Below are 19376 nucleotides of genomic sequence, written 5' to 3'. Positions count from 1 at the left end.
ACTACTGTCCAAGCATAGTATTGCATGTCACTTACTGCCAAATCATATCTGAACCAGGAAAGTTGTTTGATCAGTATTACTCCAACCTGCTTAATTGCTTTTCTGTGTCAAGACGCTTACTTGCAGGAGACTGGATGGTTTTGGTAGAGCCATCTCTGTTTTTCTAGTACTCGTTTCACATGTTTTGGCACTGAGGTACCTATTGCATCAGATACTACTTTGCACAGCTCTACATACAAAGAGTATGGCAAGGTGCGGAAAAGAGGTGTCTCTTATTTGCAATCATGAAAATTGACTTATTTAAAAAGCCCAGTTGACTCTCATACTTGGAATCTCTTTGCTTGTTGCTGTGATAATCTCTGAGATGCAAGAGGACTAAAGACTGAAAACTGAAATACGAGCAACTAAATTATAACCCACAGAGTGGAACTCCTATAAAACTGCAGTTAGTGCTGTGCGAAAATGGCCTAATTCAAGGTCTTCAGCTCTTACTCAGCTCCTTCTCTCAAGGTTTCAAGTGAGTTTTGCACGTTGCCTTAGAAACAAGGAAGTCCCGGACGCTTTAAGACGTGACCGCAGGAGGCATCGGTTTCATTTCAGAATTCTCACTGGTATCTGTGATGGGGCAACCTCAGTCTTAGATACGTGCTCCAGAAAAACATGTATTTGGGTCAGCAAACTACACGTGGGAAGTGCTTGGTTACGTTGTCAGCTTGTACGGTGAGAATTTAAACCAAAGTAGCAAACAATTCATTCTCTTGGAAGTGATGATTCGTAGTAGCAGAAGGTGTTCTACCATTATTTCTGTTCTTTGTTAACTTTGTATGGGCGTTGCGGTCCATATGTTATTTGAACACACTTGGATGCCTCATTAAAAGCTGAGGAAGTGTCTTTTTTTTGTTGTTTTTTGAAAAAGAATGCCCCTAATACAGTTAGAGCAATTCCAACGTGAATTCCAGTTTGGGTTTTAGCTTTATAATGTGCTTTGGGTTCATAGTTTCTTTGTAATGTGCCAAAGGTACCATTTGACTTCTCTAAGCTTAATCTTTCCCTCTTTCCTAGGAGCTGATGCAGCAGAATGATATTGGCTATGTACTAAACGCCAGCAATACTTGTCCAAAGCCTGATTTTATTCCGGAATCCCATTTCCTGAGAGTGCCTGTGAACGACAGCTTTTGTGAGAAAATTTTGCCTTGGTTGGATAAATCAGTCGATTTTATAGGTGAGAAGAAAATTTAAATACTCTCTCTAGAACAGTTTCTGGATTCCTTTGTGTGTCTGCCTTGCTATTTTGGCTGGAGAAGACCTGAATGCTTTCTGGGTGGTATGAAAATACCCTAAGGATCTACGTACGTGATCACCATCGCTTCAGAAGCACAGAAGCAAAATAACGTAGGGAGATTCTGCCACTGCGTGTTCCAGCGCTTACAGAACAAAGACACTTTTTAAGAGCACAACTCTGCTTTCTGGCAACCTAGTAGATGCCTGATACATGCCTGCAGAGAGTGAATTAGCAAGTTGGACATACAGATCCTGTCTTTTGCTTTGAGAAGTGAGCTAGCCAAATTTGCACTGGCCAGATTGTTCCATCATGAATGCTTGCTTTTTACTTGCATATAAAATTAGAAACAATCACCTTTCCCAGACATCTAAATGGGGTTGTTTATGTGCACATTAAAATGCGGTATGCTGTAACGGCAGTGTGTTTCCTGTGTGTAGTCGCATGCTTTTTCTATGCTCAATGCTATATGGTGCTAGAGAAAATAAGTGAGTTTTGTTTAAAGCTTCCATGAGATTTGCGATTAGCAGTTAAACTGGAAGTTTTGAACAATTTTAAATAGCACTGCTTTCTTCACAAACTTTTCATCGTGGTATACTGCTGCTGAGTGTGACACTTGCCAATTTCTTTGCTATGCAGAAAAAGCAAAAGCATCAAACGGCCGTGTCTTAGTGCACTGTTTAGCTGGAATATCTCGCTCTGCTACAATCGCTATTGCATATATCATGAAGAGAATGGATATGTCCTTAGATGAAGCTTACAGGTAAGGAGAAAATTTCCCTTCATATTCATTCTTGTGTCTGTTGGCTTCTTTTTAAGGTGAAGAATAAGAGGTTATGTGACCAAGGGTAGAAGATGACATGTTATTTTATATGGTAGTTCACTGGCCTCTGCACCCTCCTGTTTTCAATGCAGGCTTCCTCCATAAACAAATTAGTGGTGGTGTGTAGACATCGCACACCTAATATTAATTCCCCACCTGCAAAATGCTGATGTTGGTCTTTGCTTCAAGTAGGCAAATACATGGAATTTAAACCGCATATTAAATGCATGTGTATGTCCGTACATATACACCCACAGCTATAGCACGCATGTAATGTATCTGGTAAGTCAGGGAGAGAATGGAATGGGTAAGGTTAAAGAAAGAGAACTGAGGCTATTTATAATCACGCTTATGACAAACGCTGGACTGGAGCTGTTGACTTCAGTTTGGTATTTGGTAACGCTCTCAAAGAACTGCCTGCAGGTGAAACGTCTAGGAATTAAGAAAGCTTCTTTGTTGCTATTAAATTCAACCGGAAAGTATTTTGAAGTGTTGGCTCTTTGTGGCATCAGGGAATTTTTGTGGGACCACCCTCCCACGCCCCCCCCCTTTTTTTAACCTTTCTAATCCCATGCTTCTGTACTTGGACTGTGGACACTACTAGATTCCAGGTGGCTTGGTCGCAGTTTACCCTGACTTCTCTATTTCATTTAACAACCTGCTTTGTTGTGTTGTACAGAAAACGATGGTTTTCTTTTTTGATGGGCTCTATATGCTAGCTGGCACAGCCGACACGTCGCTGTAATGTGCCTGGCGCAGAAGCAATTTGAACAATTGCACTGGAGCAGGTGGAGAGGAGTATCTTCGTACCTTCCCAATCACCAGTGTGTTTGCTGCTCCTATCTCTGAAACACTGACGAGGACAGAAAGATGAACATCCGATATTCCCTTGCGGAGCGCGATTTCCGTGGGGCATTTTCTCTTAAGCTGATGCACGTCATTATGTATGCAGTGAATAAAGTGCATGGAAGAGCTGCCTGAACTACAACCGTCTCCCGTTGCCTTGAGAAATTTTCCATGGTTTCTTACTAGAGCCTGCTGACAGTTTGCTGTTGTGCACTAATTTCAACATGTGCGGTGAAACAGGCTCGGTTAAGAGGCATAGGTGAAAACTCAGTTATGCAGGTACAGATATAATATGGATGAATTAGTGGATGTGGATGGATACTGTGCAAGGTATGAGCTTGATTCCCAAAAAAAACCCTATCTGCTCTCAGGCTGTAGTGATCTGGAGGTTAAGCTGTAAAGTACTAAACACTTCGAAAATGTACATGCTTCAGGGAGCTTCTAAAGTGCTGCTTCTAAATTCCTCCGTGAAATCTCTGCATTAAATTCTAGTTTGTTTCTTAACCACAAGTGTCAACTGAGTGTGAAGGATTAATCATCCTAGGCCTCTTTCTCATTGCACTGTTAATGCTGAACAACCACTGTGAAATATAGATTATATTTTGCTGTATTTCCTTTGGTATGGCTTAGTGAGAACAGCCTGCAGCACATTTCGCTCTTGTCGACAAAGCTTGGAAGAAAAATCCTTATCTCTGAGTTAATGAAAGTCATTAGAGAAAATGTTCGTCTGACACTATTACAAAAATAAAAAGGTGACACTGTTACTTGACATGAAAGATCTGAGGAAATAAATGTTTTTCGTCTTTTCTTTTGTATAATGGGCAATACAAGGGAAACAAACATCACAATTAAATGTTATGCATGTTTTCCAATTGGAAAAAAGAGTGTGCATTTTGAAATGAAGACGTTTGCAAAGCCTTAAAACTTGTTGGGGGGGATCCAGCAGACTTTCTTGAACCCTTTTCATTTTTTAAAAAGCTAGTTTTAAATTTAGGACTGCCCAATATTTTGGGGTGAGTCGAGGAGAAAGTGGAAGGGAGAGGCTACCAGAACACAGGCCAGAAATAGCAGTGTTGACCAGAAGGATCTTGCTTTAAATAACAAATCCAGTAAAAAGTACAACTAACTTTGACTGGAGAAGAATGAATGAAGACTATGAATTCTTGTGCCCAAATTGCTTATACTGGAATAAAAGCCCCCAAGGTCAATGCTAGGAGATGGACCTAAAGAATCTCTTCTGAGGCGACTCGCTAGCTTTCTCTGTTTGCCGGTGTTGGCGCTTCATGGTGGGAGTTTCCACTATCACTTTGCGCAATCTGATCTTCCCGGTCATCGTGTCAGCTCTGCTATTCCTACTGTTGTTTGTTGTTTGGCAACTTAAAAAAAAAAAAAATCAAGTTTTGGTTGGTATTTTTCATGTGCTTGCTTGCATTTGTGCTAGTGTATACGTATGTGCGCAAGTACACCTTCGGATTTTTTTCATGGTGCTTTTAATGACTGCACGCTCGCCTTCTGTACACAGCCCCAGAGATTTTTTTTTTTGTTTTTAATAATACTTAATTTTCCCAGTGATACGTGTGTTTGTACTAGATTTAGCTCTTCAAGGTTTCTGCCCTTGTTAATTCCCTTGTCATCTGGTACCTTCGTAGTTCCAGGAATGCTTTTTTTTTTTTTTTTAAAAAAAAAAAAAAGGAGGAAGGTTTTGGGCAGCTTTCTGTTTTACAGCCTGTAAAAAGCAAAGAGTACTTATTTAGCTATATTGCAAATCAGACAGGTAGAAAGTATTGCTTTTGTATTTAACTTTGAAGTACATGGCATGACTTCTAATACTTAAGTCTTTCATACATTCAGAGTCCTGGTTCAAGAAACATTTTAGGCATGCATCGCACCTTGTCCATGTTCAACCGAGTACCTAAGTGCGTGCTTAGATTGGCAGGTGCATGCGAGTCAGGCTGCTTCCTACAGGACTCGAAAATAGGTTAACTCTTCCAGTGATCTGGTAATACTGTTGCCCTTTGCTGCTGAACACCTACAGAGCTGGAGGAAAGTTTTTTGTTCTAATGCTGCACTTGCTCCTTTCTGTTTTTCTTTTTGATGATCGTATCAGTGGTCAATGCCAGTGTATGGGAGAAATCACTGGCATTTGCTGTGTAAGGCCAGCATATCCCAGAGCTCTTTGTCTTGCCTGACAGAGATAAGCAGGGTGGGAAGCGCCCACCGCAATGACGGCAGCATGAGAGCGGTGAAAAGAAGATGGGGTTTCATCCCTTGGAAGGATGGGGAAGGCGGTCTGCTGTCCGCAGTGCAGGGGGGGCCCAGGGCTCCTGGCTAGAGCGCTGCTGCTGTTCGTGCAGAAGTTGAGGAGCGCTTAACTCTGGTCAGAAACCAGGGTAGCAGAGATCCCACTGGTGAAGTAAAATAAGGAAAATGATTCTCTCGAGCCTTGTTGTGGACATCATAAAGAGGTAAAAAGAATGCTTTCTTTTCCCTTTTTTAGCCTTTAAGTAAGCTACAGAGAGAATTGAGAGCATCCAGCATTATCTTGCTTAAAAGCTACCTTATTTTTTTCCATCCATGTTTCCTGTGCTTGACTTAACCTCAGTCCAGGCATCCTGACAAGTTAAGATTAGGCTGTTAGCAATCGCTCTAGGGTTACCTCAGGTCTGAGCAGCAGTAGCTTAATTTAATTCCTGTTTTGTTTGTCCCTTCCTTCCAGATTTGTAAAAGAAAAAAGGCCAACCATTTCTCCCAACTTCAACTTTCTGGGCCAGCTTTTGGACTTTGAGAAAAAGATCAAGAACCAGAGCGGTCAGCCTGGACATATAAGTAAGCTGAAACTTCTGCATTTGGAAAAAAGCAGCGAGCACGTGCTGGTCCCAGAAGGTGGGCAGAGCAGCCCCTCCGCTAACCAGCTCTGCATTACCGCTACCTCCGAGATGGTGGAACAGAAGCCGACGGACTGCGGCAGTGCACCACGCGGGCACTTGTCCCCTCTGGAAGATGGCCCGCTGGTACAGGGCATAAACGGACTGCACGTCTCTCTAGATAAGGTGGAGGACAGCAACCGGCTGAAGCGCTCCTTTTCTTTGGATATCAAATCTGTGTCCTACTCGGCAAGTAGCAACTGTGTGACTGCATCGGTCCACGGCTTTGCCTCCTCCGAAGACACCCTGGAATACTACAAACACGCGACGGCTTTGGAGGGCAGCAGCAAGTTGTGTCAGTTCTCCCCTGTCCAGGAGGTCTCGGAGCAGACCCCAGAAACCAGCCCTGACAAAGAGGAAGCAAACCCTCCCAAGAAGCCCCAGAACACCTGGCAGCTGGATAGCCAGAGCAAACGGCAACATCTGGGGAGAGCCAGCAGCAGTGCCACCACGCAGCGGTCGCTCCTGTACCCCCTCCACCGGAGCGGGAGCATGGAAGACAACTACCGAACGAACTTCTTGTTTGGGCTTTCCACCAGCCAGCAGCACTTGGCGAAGTCTGCTGCCGGGCTGGGCCTCAAAGGCTGGCACTCGGACATCTTGGCTCCTCAGACATCGGCTACGTCCCTGACCAACAGCTGGTATTTTGCAACTGAGTCCTCGCATTTCTACTCGGCCTCCACCATCTATGGGAACAGCACTGCTTACTCTGCCTACAGCTGTAGTCAGCTGCCCACGGGCTGTGACCAGGCCTGTGCTGTGCGCAGGAGGCCAAAGCAGGGCGATCGAGGTGACTCCAGGCGGAGCTGGCACGAGGAAAGCTCCTTTGAAAAGCAGTTTAAGCGCAGAAGCTGCCAGATGGAGTTCGGGGAGAGCATCATGTCAGACAACAGATCCAGAGAAGAACTGGGGAAAGTAGGCAGTCAGTCGAGCTTTTCAGGCAGCATGGAAATCATTGAAGTGTCTTGAGGGGCAGCAGGCTTGCGTGACTGTATCGGGGCTGCTTCCCCCTCCAGGCCGCTCCCCCAGGGTTTGAGAGGTCCCTGTAAATCTGAAAAGAACAAACTTCGTGCAAAAAGGTGGGGGGGAGGGAAGAAATGCGAGGCTTCAGTGTCAACGCAGTGACTAGATTAATACGGCAAAGAAATGATAAGCGAGCATCTGCCTGAGGAGACCGAGTGTGCCGCTGGGTTTTTCTCCTCCCCTTTCCTGGAGAAGGGCAGAACATTTCAAAGATCTTTCCCCGACAGAGGAAGCAATTATATGCAATGGATTGCACATCCTTTCAGTGGTTTTTAAAAAGGAAGCTCTCCCGGTATCAGACCCTTTCTCTGGTTCCACTGAAACACGGTCCTACCCATCAAAGCTAGGTTTGTTCTCCCCCCCTCACGCCCCACGTCTTCACCAGTGCACCTTAGCCCTGACACTGAGCCAACCTCTGGAGGGAGACCTTTTTCCTGTAAGAAAGGAGACCGGGAGCGATTCCAAAGGACGTAGGGACTGGTTACAGCAAGGCTGGTCTGAACGCACGGTTCAGAGAAATGTAAATACTGGTGTAACTATTGTTCTAATGGATAGGCTTTAGGTGATTTGCTAGAGAGCTGCTTCAGAGAAAAAAAACCCAGTACCTCAAAAATATCAAAAATAAACTAGGGCTTTATGGCTGCCAGATGCTGGTAGTCAGTTCATAAGCAATGTGAACAAGTAACGACTAGCCACATTTGATTTTATTTTTTTTTTTTAAAGCTGTCTACGCACAAGTGTTTCAGTTGGCTCAGCAGCAATTCTTAAAAAAAGACAAATGAACCATATGAATGACTGTTTTCCCCAGTCTTTTGAAACATAAAATAAGCAGTATTTGTATTTTTTTATATTAAGCTGGCTTCTGGGAGAGGGGTAGCTGCTTTGGCTTCTAAGCTCTAACGGACGGTTAATACTTAGGGTTACACGCAAGAGAAGTGGCTGGTACAATACCGCAACGTCCTGTTCTTGCCAATCGACAATTCAGTAGATGGCTCTTGAAGGCTTTTGTTTGTTTGTTTTTAAAGCTACAAACAGGCTTTTGTCCTTAACTGAGCAGTACCATTAAGGAACTGCTCTTCATATGTGGTTCCAGTCACCTGTGGGGTAGGGGCAAGTCAGGTGGCTGGGTTTTTTCCATGCCAACATCCGCACACAAACCACGGGGTCTTGGAGGTAGAAGCTTCTCATGAGGTTTGCTGACTTCATCTGCGAAGGGAAGTCTGTCTGGCTGTCCAGGGAAGGGGACCTCCAGTGTCCCATCTCGTAGCATGGTGTGAAAGAAAGGGGGTTTGAGAAGAGACAGCTTTGACGGGAAGCCTGCTCAGCTCCCGCACTCACAGCTCCAAAGGAACTTGGTCCTGGCCATTGTCCTCTGTCCCAGCGCAGGCTTGTCGTTTCCCAGCGTGCTGGTGCCCAATTTGGCTGCATCTCGCTGCGCTGCTGCTGGCCGGTCCTGCGTCCGCGTCCTCGCCCCCCTGGGGAACACGCCAGCCAGGGAGGTGTCGCTTCCCTGCTGCCAGCGGGGTGTTTCACGGCAGATTAGGCACAGCCCTTCTTGTGTTGCTTTTGACAGCGACCCAGCTGCGTCCCCTCCAGCTCGCCATTCTTGCGGTACCTCGGCTGCTGCTGCTGCTGAAATTATTTTGCGTGCAGGCGTTGCTGCAAGAGGTTTATGATCAGCAAGGGATGGTACCCGGGGCACAGCGTAAAGCTTCATCCTTCCTGCTCCGGTGGGAGCTGCACAAATGTTATCTCGGTCTTCCCCAGCATCCCTGAGAACGCTTATGGCGGGGGGGGCGAGACTATATTGTTTTGTCCCATTTCAGTGCAGGCAGCTGAAAATTGTCGATCACATGTAACAAATACTTACCCCTGGCCAACAGCTTTAAAAAAAATTTGTCAGCAGCAAACTGAAGCCCTAATTCAAGTCAGCAGCTTGGGTTCTTTTTTTTTCTTTTTCACTGTAAGTTTAGCTAGTTTGTGACTCAAATCTCAGGTTTTACTATATTGAAAAGTGCAGAAGATTTTGTCACTGTTTTGTTTTGTGGCTAGGATGACTTTAATTTCCTACAGCAGACTGTTGAAAATAGCACTGAAAGCTACAGCATTGATTAACTTGATGCTAAGAAGTGCAAAAGGCACAGAGAGAGAGGCAGCACCAGGAGTAACTGAACCCAGAGGCTGTGTTTGTGCCGCAAGTACGAGGTGCTGGAAGAAGGGGTCGTCTGGGCAAGGCACAGGTTGACACTGCGCTGGAAAGCATGTCGGGTCTTGGCTATTCATTAAACCTACTGCCACTTGTCTCTGTTTACGTTATCAAGTGAAAGCGATCACATTACAACTATTTTCAGTATATATACACGCTCTGTGTGTGTATGTACATATGTAAACGGTTTAGCAGTGCTCCTCTCAGCCAGATTTCGGTAAAAGCTCGCATCTTTGGTTTAAATCAGTTAATGGGGGTTAACACAAATCAATCCCTAGAGGCAGAAACAGAATGTTCCTGTCTTTTGTGCTCCTTCACGCGTGTGTTCTCCCCTTCTTTTTATACATACAAATGCGTACGTTTGGGTTTCGTTTGGTTAATCGCCTTCTGAGGAACTGAAATCTGGTCTTCTGTCTCCTCGTGATTTCCAATATGCTACAGTCACTGAATGAATCAAAGCTGTAGGCTCAGTATTTTTAGGGGACGGGTTCTTGTAGGAGGAAGCCTTAACCCACGTCCTGCGCAGGATGGTGCCCTCTCTCCTATCTGAACTAGTGTCCTGTACCTGAACAATGCTGGAAATGGTTCTTAGACGTTTCGAAAGCAAAGCGGAGGATACGAGGGGGGAAATGTGTATATGTTCAATATGAATATAATGTTCTTTGGTGTATGGCAAGCTGTTTAAATGGTTCAGAGAGATGTGAGTTTCTCATCGTGTTGTGTCATGAGCATTACCTGTATGTTATGATGAAATAAAATCAGAAATGGTACCTGTTTATATAGAACGGCTGAGGAAGGAGCCTGTGTGCCTCTGGCTGTGGAGTGCGCGTTACCTGCCTGCAGTATGACCTGCTCCCCCGCACCCAGGACGAGCGGGGGCTTCTCCTTATCCTGCATATCCTTTGCAGATGCATGCCTGTTAATGAATGAGACAGAGCGGGTAGCTTTGGACTGCTCAGCACAAGTAGAGGTGATTTTACACCACCAGTAACACTTTCAGCCTCCTACCTGTTCCTGTTTACCCCACCTCTTCTGCTCCCGTGAACGTCTCTGCAGTAATGTCTTACGACGTCTGCTGCGGTTGCGAGCAAACTGTTCCCAAGGCAGCTGTGCTAGTCTTCCTGAAGCAAGTATTTCAAATAATTGGTTAAGGATGAACCCCATGGTTTTTTCTTGCCTCCCATACCTCTTATTTGACAAAGAATTTAATTACATATTTAAATACTTGTTTTGACTGATTCTGCCAGTCCTGAAGCATTCAGAGCAACTTCTGATTGCTGAGGGAGGGGCATGCCCCTCAGAGCATAGCTTACACAAATGTAGCATATATTAAATTTAAATCCTGCTGTAGAATATGACCGCTACGGTTATATCCTTAGATGGCAAAGCTCAGACCTGTAAGTTCATGTAATGGCATCTTCAAACTGTGGTCCCGTGGTAGAAGCATTTTTTTAAAAGATAATTTTAACACGTAATCCCAGAAAGGGAAATGCAGGATCTTTGGCCTCTCTGGAAGACTGTACCATCAGCCACAGCACAAGTAAAAATCCGTGTGGGCTTTAGGCTTACTTCTACAAACCAGCCGTACCACCTCCACCTAGCACATAGAAAGTATGCATCCATTGCACGGTAAAACAAGAACCATGCACTAGTATTAATTAACATTTATTATTTATTACTTTAATTCAAACAAGAACCATGGTCTAGTATTACTAGACCTAAATGGCATCAGCTTGTTAGGTTCCCTTGACAATCTTCTAAGATTCACCTGCTCTAGCTTCCCTCACCCTACTCCAAAGTCCACTTCTGATCTCAGCAGGTCAGACTAGCTGCCGTATGAATTGCTTGTTCCCTTTAAGGTCTGGTTTTTGAAGCGTGTACTTCAGCTTTCGCCACTCGCCCGCTTTGCAGGACTTGCTCTGCTCTTGTTCCTCCATCCCCCCGCTCTTGCCCCTGCCAGTCGGCAGCGCTGTGAAGAGGCAGCCTAACTCCATCTCCAGTCAAAACCCGAGAGGCGACTGAAAGGTGTCTCACACGCATCATCAACATGTAGTTTTCATTTAATGGGCTGGCATTACTGGGAAGGGATCCCTGAGGTCACTAGGCTCTTGATGTAACCATCACTGTTATAGTCCTAGAGTGAAGCGGACTGAAAACGGCAAGCCTCCCCCAGCACGGATCAGGTAGCCCTACTTCTTTTTGAGGGGGCTGGGGGGGGCAGGGGGGAGATGGGAGAAAAAGTAGAAATGTGATAATTATGCGAGCCGCTCTTTTTAGTAACTACATGCTCATCCCCTAGCTGCTCCTTCCACTTTGACTCAGCACAAGTTTTAAATTGATTTCTACCAGAAAGTGGTGGTATCAGAAGCCCAGAAGAGTGGCCTGGCGGGTCTCCTGGGGACAGCACGAGTCCTAACAAGGCTGTCACTGCCCCTTTTCAAATCTAATACTAGTGCGATTCGGCCAAACTCAGACATTTTAATTAGATAGCCATACCCTGACTAAACACCTAGCCAGCCTGTATTTGTTCTGGAAGTTTCCGAGATAGCCGTAGAGTTATTCTACTACTTTTAGACATTACAGCTTTATAATACAATACCACTGTTATTACACACAAAGCCACAACTGGGAATTCAGGTAGAAGAGGGGTGTTCATAGTATATCAATCAGCTGAGCCTGGCAACTGGCCTTTCCCTTTGAACTGTGCCTTCAGAGAACTTCTTGGCCCTCAGGCCCAAATGGTCGCTCTGAGGCAAACCAAAGTGTTTCTGCTGTGAAGCCTTCAGCTAATTCTGCACTTCGAGAACATTAATGAGAACAACTATAAATAGAAAAGGGAGCTATTTCTAGCCTTCTGCAACACCCACCCTCTGGGAAGGGGCTGCTTTCCTAGCATATAAAATGCTGTAAAGCAGACGTTTAGGGGACTGCCCTGCTGGAAGGGAATGCTTACTTTGAGGTGTGGATTTCAGCTGCTCGTTACAGGGACCCTCACGAAGCGCCACCGCTGTACAAAGCCGAAGTGGGATATATTACAGGTAACTATGAGGCTGGGGCATCAGATCACTTAAAAAAAAAAAAAACCACCAAAAAAACCCCAACAAAACCAAACTATACATTTACATCTCTCTCTGTTCAGCACCCCATGGGCAGTAGGAGAGAATGCATCACCACTTTTGCTTTCCCAATGCCAGGAAAACAGCATCCTCCTGCAGGTACTTTCACTTGTTCTCTAAACCACTGATTTTTTTAAGTTTATTAGAATAACCTGTTTCCTGCGGGAAACAGCTCCATCACGGGATGTTCTCAAAGCTGGGCTTCCCTCTGCAAGTAGCAATCAGCTCCTACAGCAGCTGCCCCTTGCTTTTTTAAAAGACAAAGTTTTGCTACCCACTTGCAGAAAGCTGGTTGCTTGGTCTTTAACAACCCCCATGCCTTTCCACTGAGCCTCCAGTCTCGCTGTGCTTCTCAGTAGTTCAGCCTGCCTCTGAATTAAGAGAACGGAATCAAATGCTTCATTTGAACGCTACGCTGGTAACCCGCCCAGCAAGGTATTGACAAAATCTACAGCCGTCCTCATTTATTTCTGTGGCCATGTTATGGTCTTATAGTAGGCCATCATGTTTCATTACCGCCACAGCTTCCCCATGAGGTCTGTTAAAATACAAAGCTTTTAAAAAGACAAAAGGGTTATTTTAAGCAGCTGACACTCAGAATTGCCCTTTGAATGCTCCTCTGCTCTCCCCCGCCTTGGGAGGACTGGCTCTGTAATGCTGTAGGTATGACGAGCACACCCATGGCCACCTCAGACATGCCCTGGCTTTGGGGACCACTGGGTCAGCTATTCTCCCTTCTGCGTCACCTTGCTGTCCTGCGCGGGCTCACATTATGAAGAAGTTAAAACCTACCTGTGGCAGCTGAAAGCAAGCCAACAGCCCCCAGAGAAGTACCACAGACCAGCTGAAAAGGGGCTGAAGTTTGGCTAAAGGTACAAACCAACCCATTCAGTGATGTGCGAAGAATCGGTAGGAGGAGACGAGCAGCCGGCAGGGTAGGGGCCACTCTGAAAGCCAACCTGCCCAAGGCTGCCCAGCTCGTGGTCCTTCCGCGATCTGGCAAAGAACTGATGTAAAGACCATGTCAGGACATGCTCTCTTTTTGACAGGCAGGTAAGTGTGGGCGGGGGGAAAAAAAGAAATGAGAAATACTTTGCTGCCCATGTTTAGTCTTCCCGCTGAATCTTAGGAAAGCCGTTGGGTGCACACGATGTGCAAGTGCCCTAACAAAACAGGCAGAGAGCGTCTCACACCACGAGTGCTTTGCATGGGGAAGCTACAGTCTTACACAAATGTCTGAGTCCATCAATCCCACACCAATCTTTATCTCCAAGAGGCTACCAGCAAAGAAAAGGCAGGCAACCAGCGGAACTACGGTCCCACCCCACTGCTGGCGAGTCACAAGCATCGCTGTGCGCATCATTTATTTAAACTGGACATCAGTGCCAACCTGAATTGGGACAGCATCCCAAAAACCCAACACTTATTTTCATTCCGGGACACACGTTTCCTTCCAGTCCCAGGGCAGAGGCAGCCCCAGGGCAGCTGAAACCGGCCGTCTCCACGGCACAAAGGTGGGTTCTGCATACGAAGCAGTAAAGCTGAGATATGACCTCCCACACTGAAGTGCGCACACTGTCCATAGACATCGCAGCAAGAAACGGTGCGCTGCAACTGAAGAATAAGCAAGGCAATCGGAGAAACGACACGCTTGGAAAAGAGCGATACCAAACGTTTTAATGCTGGAGCTGTGGACGCGTAGCACGTAGGCAGCTGAAAGCAGAGCAAGTCTGCGAACAGGATGATAACTCATAAACCAAGGAGCGCTCAGCCATGAGGCTGGGAATCAAAATACACTCTGGCAGCTCGGGAAGAGGAGGGACATTACAATAGTACCTCAGGAAACCACTGGTGCAGAGTCTGATAGAGAGGGGCTGGCTCATGCAATGAGTGGGCCTGGGAAAACGTGTATTTCTACTCTTTCTGTGTAAAAGCTTAGAGGAGGGGAAAATACACTTTAAATATTTAAATATATTTAAATATATTTAATTTAAAATACATATATTTAAAAAAAAAAAAAACAAACACAACTCTTTTCTGTCCCCTTCACCGATCTTCACAGAAATTCTCCTGCAGATAGGCTGGCACTTTAGCACCCTGTCAATGCATTAAATTACAAAAACAACGGAAACAACAAAGCAAACCTCCTCTGCGTGTGTAGCACACCGACCAGTGTAGGATGCAACAAGCACCAGCGGCAGCGCAAAGCGGGGGGCACAAAGCAACAGCAGGGTCAGAGGAAGAACCAGAGCAGCTCAGGCCAGCAGGGAACTGCAGACCCAGAGACTCACCCGGTTCTCCAGCTTTTCAGAAGATTGCAAATCAAGCAGCTTAGCCTGCACCCCAGACCACACACCACCTCAGAAAGCAGAAAAGGGCAGAAATGTTTGTTTTCAGCAGAGCACACCAGATGATTATTCTCCGTTCATAGCACTAACTTCATGGTAGAAGTAACGGCTAGTACATTTGTGAGAGATACCTGAGGCCTTCTCCAACAGCGTTTGGCTTGGAAAAGGAAATTCGTAAGCAGAAAGGCAATTCCAGTCACACCTCAGATCTCCTGCTAAACAGCGTAAAAGGAAGTGAAGCAACAGTCTCACCTTGAGCATCACCTGCATCTGATAAGAAGCTGAAAGCAGTGTGCAGAGCAAAAAGAACAAGGAGCCGCCAAGCAACAAACAGCAGCTCAAGAAGCCGTGGCAGGAAATGTCTTCCCCTCGGTGAGAGGTCCAAAGACTTACAGTTAATGAAGCCAGTGACAATGTTTTAAATAAAACTGTAAACCATCGTTTGAGAACAGAGGGTGGATGCTATCTTACAGTACCCATACAAGACACTATCACCTGTGGACTGAAGGCGATGACCTGCGTGCTTTGGAAGAGGTCAGCCTTCACGTTTCAGCTCTGATTTTTTTCTAGTTAAGCTGGTAACGTTTTTCACAACTTTTACCCTTCCTGCTCAGAAAGCTCTAGCTGGGAGGCCCAGCAGCACATCCACAAGCTTAAAGGCCAGTGTTCATAGGAACAAACATTTTCTCCCATTATCAGCCCAATGTCTAGGTGTTTTATAGCAAATAAGGAAGGAACTGATTCGCAGCCCTCGCTCCTGCACCTTTCAGATAGGAATACTATTCGCTTGCCCTCATTAGCACCGCAAGGGGCAATGCTTTGATCTGATACTTAATAGCATGAGGCCAAATGTCTAGAAGCTTTACAGGAGAGAGCATCTGCAGCCTAGCCCCTGCCTCAAGATCCAATATCAGGATCTTCCCACCGGTATAGGCTTCCAGCACGCCAGGGTGTGGGATATCCATGATCCCGTCTGGCAGACGGCTGAATGTCGCACATTCTAAACTTCCAGACAGCATCATCTGGACAAGGAGGACAAAAATGCCTGCAGCCGCTATTTAAAGCTGCTGAATATTCTGGTGTGTGTGATGGCGGGAGGCAGAGACATATTCAGTGGTGGACAATGAGGACAAGCAGGTTTTCATGGGTTGTTAAGTCTCACGTGAACTTTTAACAAACCAAGTGTAAAATACTGCAGGACGCATGAGGAAGGATGGAAGCTTGATGTTATATCCCATGCAACATACAGCATACACCTACATATATACAACTGTGTAACAACTCTGGGGTGGAAGCAGCAGACAACCAGGCCCACTCTGCTGCCTGTACTAGAAAAATCTGCTGAGTTCCTTGCCGTCTCTCAAGCAGTCAATCGCTCTTCCCAGGGCATCATTCCAGGGGCTTCATTTCTAGGGGACTCTGCTTTCAGACAGTGTTCAGCAGGCCCTGGGGTCCAATCACCGCTACGGTTCAGGTGCACATCGAGGCTGGCTGCAGCCTGCATCACAAAATTCACTCTAGGCTACATGGCCTTTGGGAAGGCAACAAGAGAACGGCCCATTGCTTCCTGCCACCAGGCAGCAATTAATACCATCAAAAACCTACCACCCCCTTACTCCCAAATGCTTAGAGACCATCTTTTGCTGATTAAGTACTCTTAAGTACTAAGAGGTATCAAAGCAAGTCACCTTTGGCAAGCCACCTAGCCTTGTGCTGTGCTGGAAGATGGGTTGTCACACTGACTCTCTCAAAGACAGCTGTGCTCACCACTGGAATTGCACTCCTAATGCACAACAACCCTTGGGGTTCATGGGCGCACTTCAGCCTCTTCGCCAGCAACAGCATCCTGGGACTAACATAAACACACACAAACCTACCCTTGACCCAGCAAACTCCTCGCGTCTGGCTTCACGCCCTTTCTGCTGCAGACAAGAGCTGCCACGCAATGGTGACGCAGGCTGTTAAGCCTTATTTCTAGATTCGTAAATATTTCCACAGCAGTGTGTAGAATATCCCCCCGTTTTACATGGGGAGAAACCAAAGCTCAGAGAGGTGCTGCAAATCACCTGCAGCCAGCAGACCAGTGGCAGACTTGGCAACCAACCCTTCTCCTACAGGCCAGCCCAGTGCCCGGGTGGCATGGACACGCTGCCGGCCCTCCAGCCCGGCCCTCGGCTTGGGAGAAGGCAAGAACATCCTGTTGCTTTTGGAGCGGTTTGCTGAGCACGATCCCAAAGGGCCGTATGGTTTCAGTCATAAAACACCACGCTCAGGCAAGCTCTCGGCACGACAGCAGCTAAGCCAAGGAGAAGACCTAAAGGACTTCGTATCTCCCTGCTCCAACTCCATACACTTGAAGGTAAAGAAACAACTGCATCCCTCTGGTAGGAAAAAACAGCACCAAGATAACCGGAGTGTCCCAATAAAAAGAAAAAAAAGACACCTCGTGTCCAACTTGGGGATGCAAAGTGAGCAGGTCAGTGCCAGTGCCTGTCAGAATCACTGTGCAAGGTGAGGGACACAAAATGCCACCAGCTGGGGCACGGGGACATTGCCAAGGCAAGGGGGAGAGGAACGCTAAGGCTTGCTTAACATTAACAGACATACATATCTGGAACAGTTATTCCTTTACGGCCTCATAAATTAGTGAGCCCATAAAAACAGGAGCCTCAAGGAGGACATGCCAAAACCCTGCCATGCAAACCATGTTAATTATGATAATAGGCAGATTTTAATAAGCCAGTTCCTGGCTCCCGCACTTTCACCTATAAAACACACATATTTCCAAGGCCAGGGGATCTCAGAAATACCTGCCAGCCATCTAATCGTCTAAACCCCAGTGGCACAAAAACCATGTTAGAAGGTTTGTCACACCTCGTATCCCTTTGAATTTTTCTAGTTAAAAAAAAAAAAAAAGAAAAAAAATCAGATGAAAGAAAACTCCTCCTCTGTAAACCCCAATCTAGTCACAGCAATGAAACAAATGTCTCGGCACAGCCGGTGGTAGTGGTAAAGGAGACAGGAGGGCAAGAGGAGGGAGATGAAAGAACAGTAAATCATCTTCTCCAGACGACGGGACCGGGGAGCTCCTGGATTCCTGGCTGTGCAGTTCTGGCAGCTGACGCTGCTCTTCCTCCGGTGCCCTGGCAGAGAGTCAGGCAGCACTGCCGTCCGCTTCAAACATCTGCCAGCCCAGCCCGTTGGAAGCGCGTCTGTGCTGAACGCTGGAGCGTGGAAGGTGAGGAGGGGGAGCCTGTCGGATCAGCTAAGACTTTAGCTCCCGGTCAGGTTTCATGCTGAAGGGCTCCAGCCTCTCGCTCTCCGGCAGCATGCTGTTCAGCCGCTCCATCAGCGGGATCGTCTGGTCGATGCCCATCTGTATACGGCGGAGGATGGCAGACATCTCGTTGACCTTCTGGATCTGCTCTGCATACTTGGCATACTTCTTCTGGCGCTCCTGCATGAAGCTATAAAGAGTTTCCACAGAGAGGTCCATCTGTTTAAAAACAACAAGCAGAGCGAGGCGCATTAGGCCAACTGTTACCACAGGCCTTTCAGCACGTTGTCTTTCCTAAAAGCAACCAAGAAGCATATTAAGACGCCCCACAGAGCTACCAGCCAGGTACAAAGGAGCTCCTCTGCTGGGGCACGGACAAGTTTGTCATGAAATGGAATGATTCATAGCTGTATACCAGGGAGGACATATGACCGCCTCAGTTCTACACCCAAACGCTGAGTATTTGATCAGAAAATTCTTTATTTATAGGGTTGAAAGCCAACAGGCACTGCGCTGCCAGGGATTTCCCAATAAACTGTACACATATCCTCCAAGTTATCCAAACCCTGGGAACTTATGGCCTCTGCCTACACCTGTAGTATATTTTCAGTGGAGACCGTTCATTTGCAAGCATTAAGCTCTACCATAGTTGGCCAGTGCTAATTTCATCAGCTTAGCCAGGTTACTCTGCGACTAAGCCACCGCTGTTATTACCATCGTTGTCTGGAAAACTCCTGCCTTGGGAGAGAACTACAACAGATTGCTAGTGTCCCTAATTTCCCCGAATCCTAAAAATATATGTGTTATGAGTGACCCCAGGAGAGACATTAAGTAAATCAGCCATGCAATTAAACACGGTAAGTACCCAAACACGGCTCTAGCGTGATGACAATGACAGGAACTGCAGTGCTATTCCTGCCATTGAGTGACGAAGTTAGCCTTTATAATTCACAGCCCAACTTTCTCTTCAGCCAGACCTGTAAACTCCAGGCAGGATTCAGCCGATAGCTAGTACCATACGCACACGAGCCAAGTCAGATGGTTTAAGCTGTTTTACACGTTGTTAAGACATACCATATATTCAGAGAGCTTGGTAACAGATCTGCTCTAAGCCCTCAAGTGCACACCTGAAGCTCAGTTGCTTTGGCTCACCGTAGCCGTGCTCAACAACCCTCGTTGCTCCACTATAGGTTTGGAAAAGACCTTTGAGATCATCAAGTCCAACTATTAACCTAGCGCTGCCAAGTCCACCACTAAACCACATCCCTAAGCACTACATCTACACGTCTTTTAAATACCTCCAGGAACGGGGACTCCACCACTTCCCTGGGCAGCCTGTTCCAGTGCCTGTCTACCCTTTCAGTGAAGTTTTTCCTAATATCCAACCTAAACCTGCCCTGGCACAACTTGAGGCCATTTTCTCTTGTCCTATCACTTGTTACTTGGGAGAAGAGACCGACCCCTGCCTCGCCACCACCTCCTTTCAGGTATGATGGCTCTTCAAACTGGTACGTCTGAGCGGCTGGAACGCATC

The 19376-nt window shown here is 46.4% G+C and overlaps 2 protein-coding genes across 13 annotated transcripts in view; one reads left to right on the top strand and one right to left on the bottom strand.

Annotated features, from left to right (window-relative positions):
* Positions 1 to 9890, top strand: part of DUSP16 (dual specificity phosphatase 16) — a 73089-nt gene extending 63199 nt beyond the window's left edge. For all 11 annotated transcript variants that reach the window (XM_087768172.1, XM_087768180.1, XM_087768177.1 and 8 more), the window contains 3 exons: positions 1063 to 1222; positions 1919 to 2042; positions 5665 to 9890. In XM_087768172.1, coding sequence (XP_087624298.1) covers positions 1063 to 1222; positions 1919 to 2042; positions 5665 to 6841 — 1461 coding nt within the window. In that variant the 3' untranslated portion in view covers positions 6842 to 9890. The remainder of the gene's footprint in view (positions 1 to 1062; positions 1223 to 1918; positions 2043 to 5664) is intronic.
* A 3982-nt stretch (positions 9891 to 13872) lies between these two features.
* The window catches only part of BORCS5 (BLOC-1 related complex subunit 5), a 76940-nt gene continuing 71436 nt past the window's right edge, over positions 13873 to 19376 (bottom strand). For both annotated transcript variants that reach the window (XM_087768181.1, XM_087768182.1), the window contains exon 4: positions 13873 to 18061. In XM_087768181.1, the coding sequence (XP_087624307.1) occupies positions 17831 to 18061 (231 nt within the window). In that variant the 3' untranslated portion in view covers positions 13873 to 17830. The remainder of the gene's footprint in view (positions 18062 to 19376) is intronic.

The sequence above is a fragment of the Nipponia nippon genome, unplaced genomic scaffold, assembly GCF_047370975.1.
Source record: "Nipponia nippon isolate SJK-2023a ecotype South Korea unplaced genomic scaffold, ASM4737097v1 scaffold_3, whole genome shotgun sequence".
In the NCBI taxonomy this organism is placed as follows: domain Eukaryota; kingdom Metazoa; phylum Chordata; class Aves; order Pelecaniformes; family Threskiornithidae; genus Nipponia; species Nipponia nippon.
The sequence above is the reverse complement of the archived record's forward strand: the minus strand, read 5'-3'. Positions and strand labels throughout refer to the sequence as shown.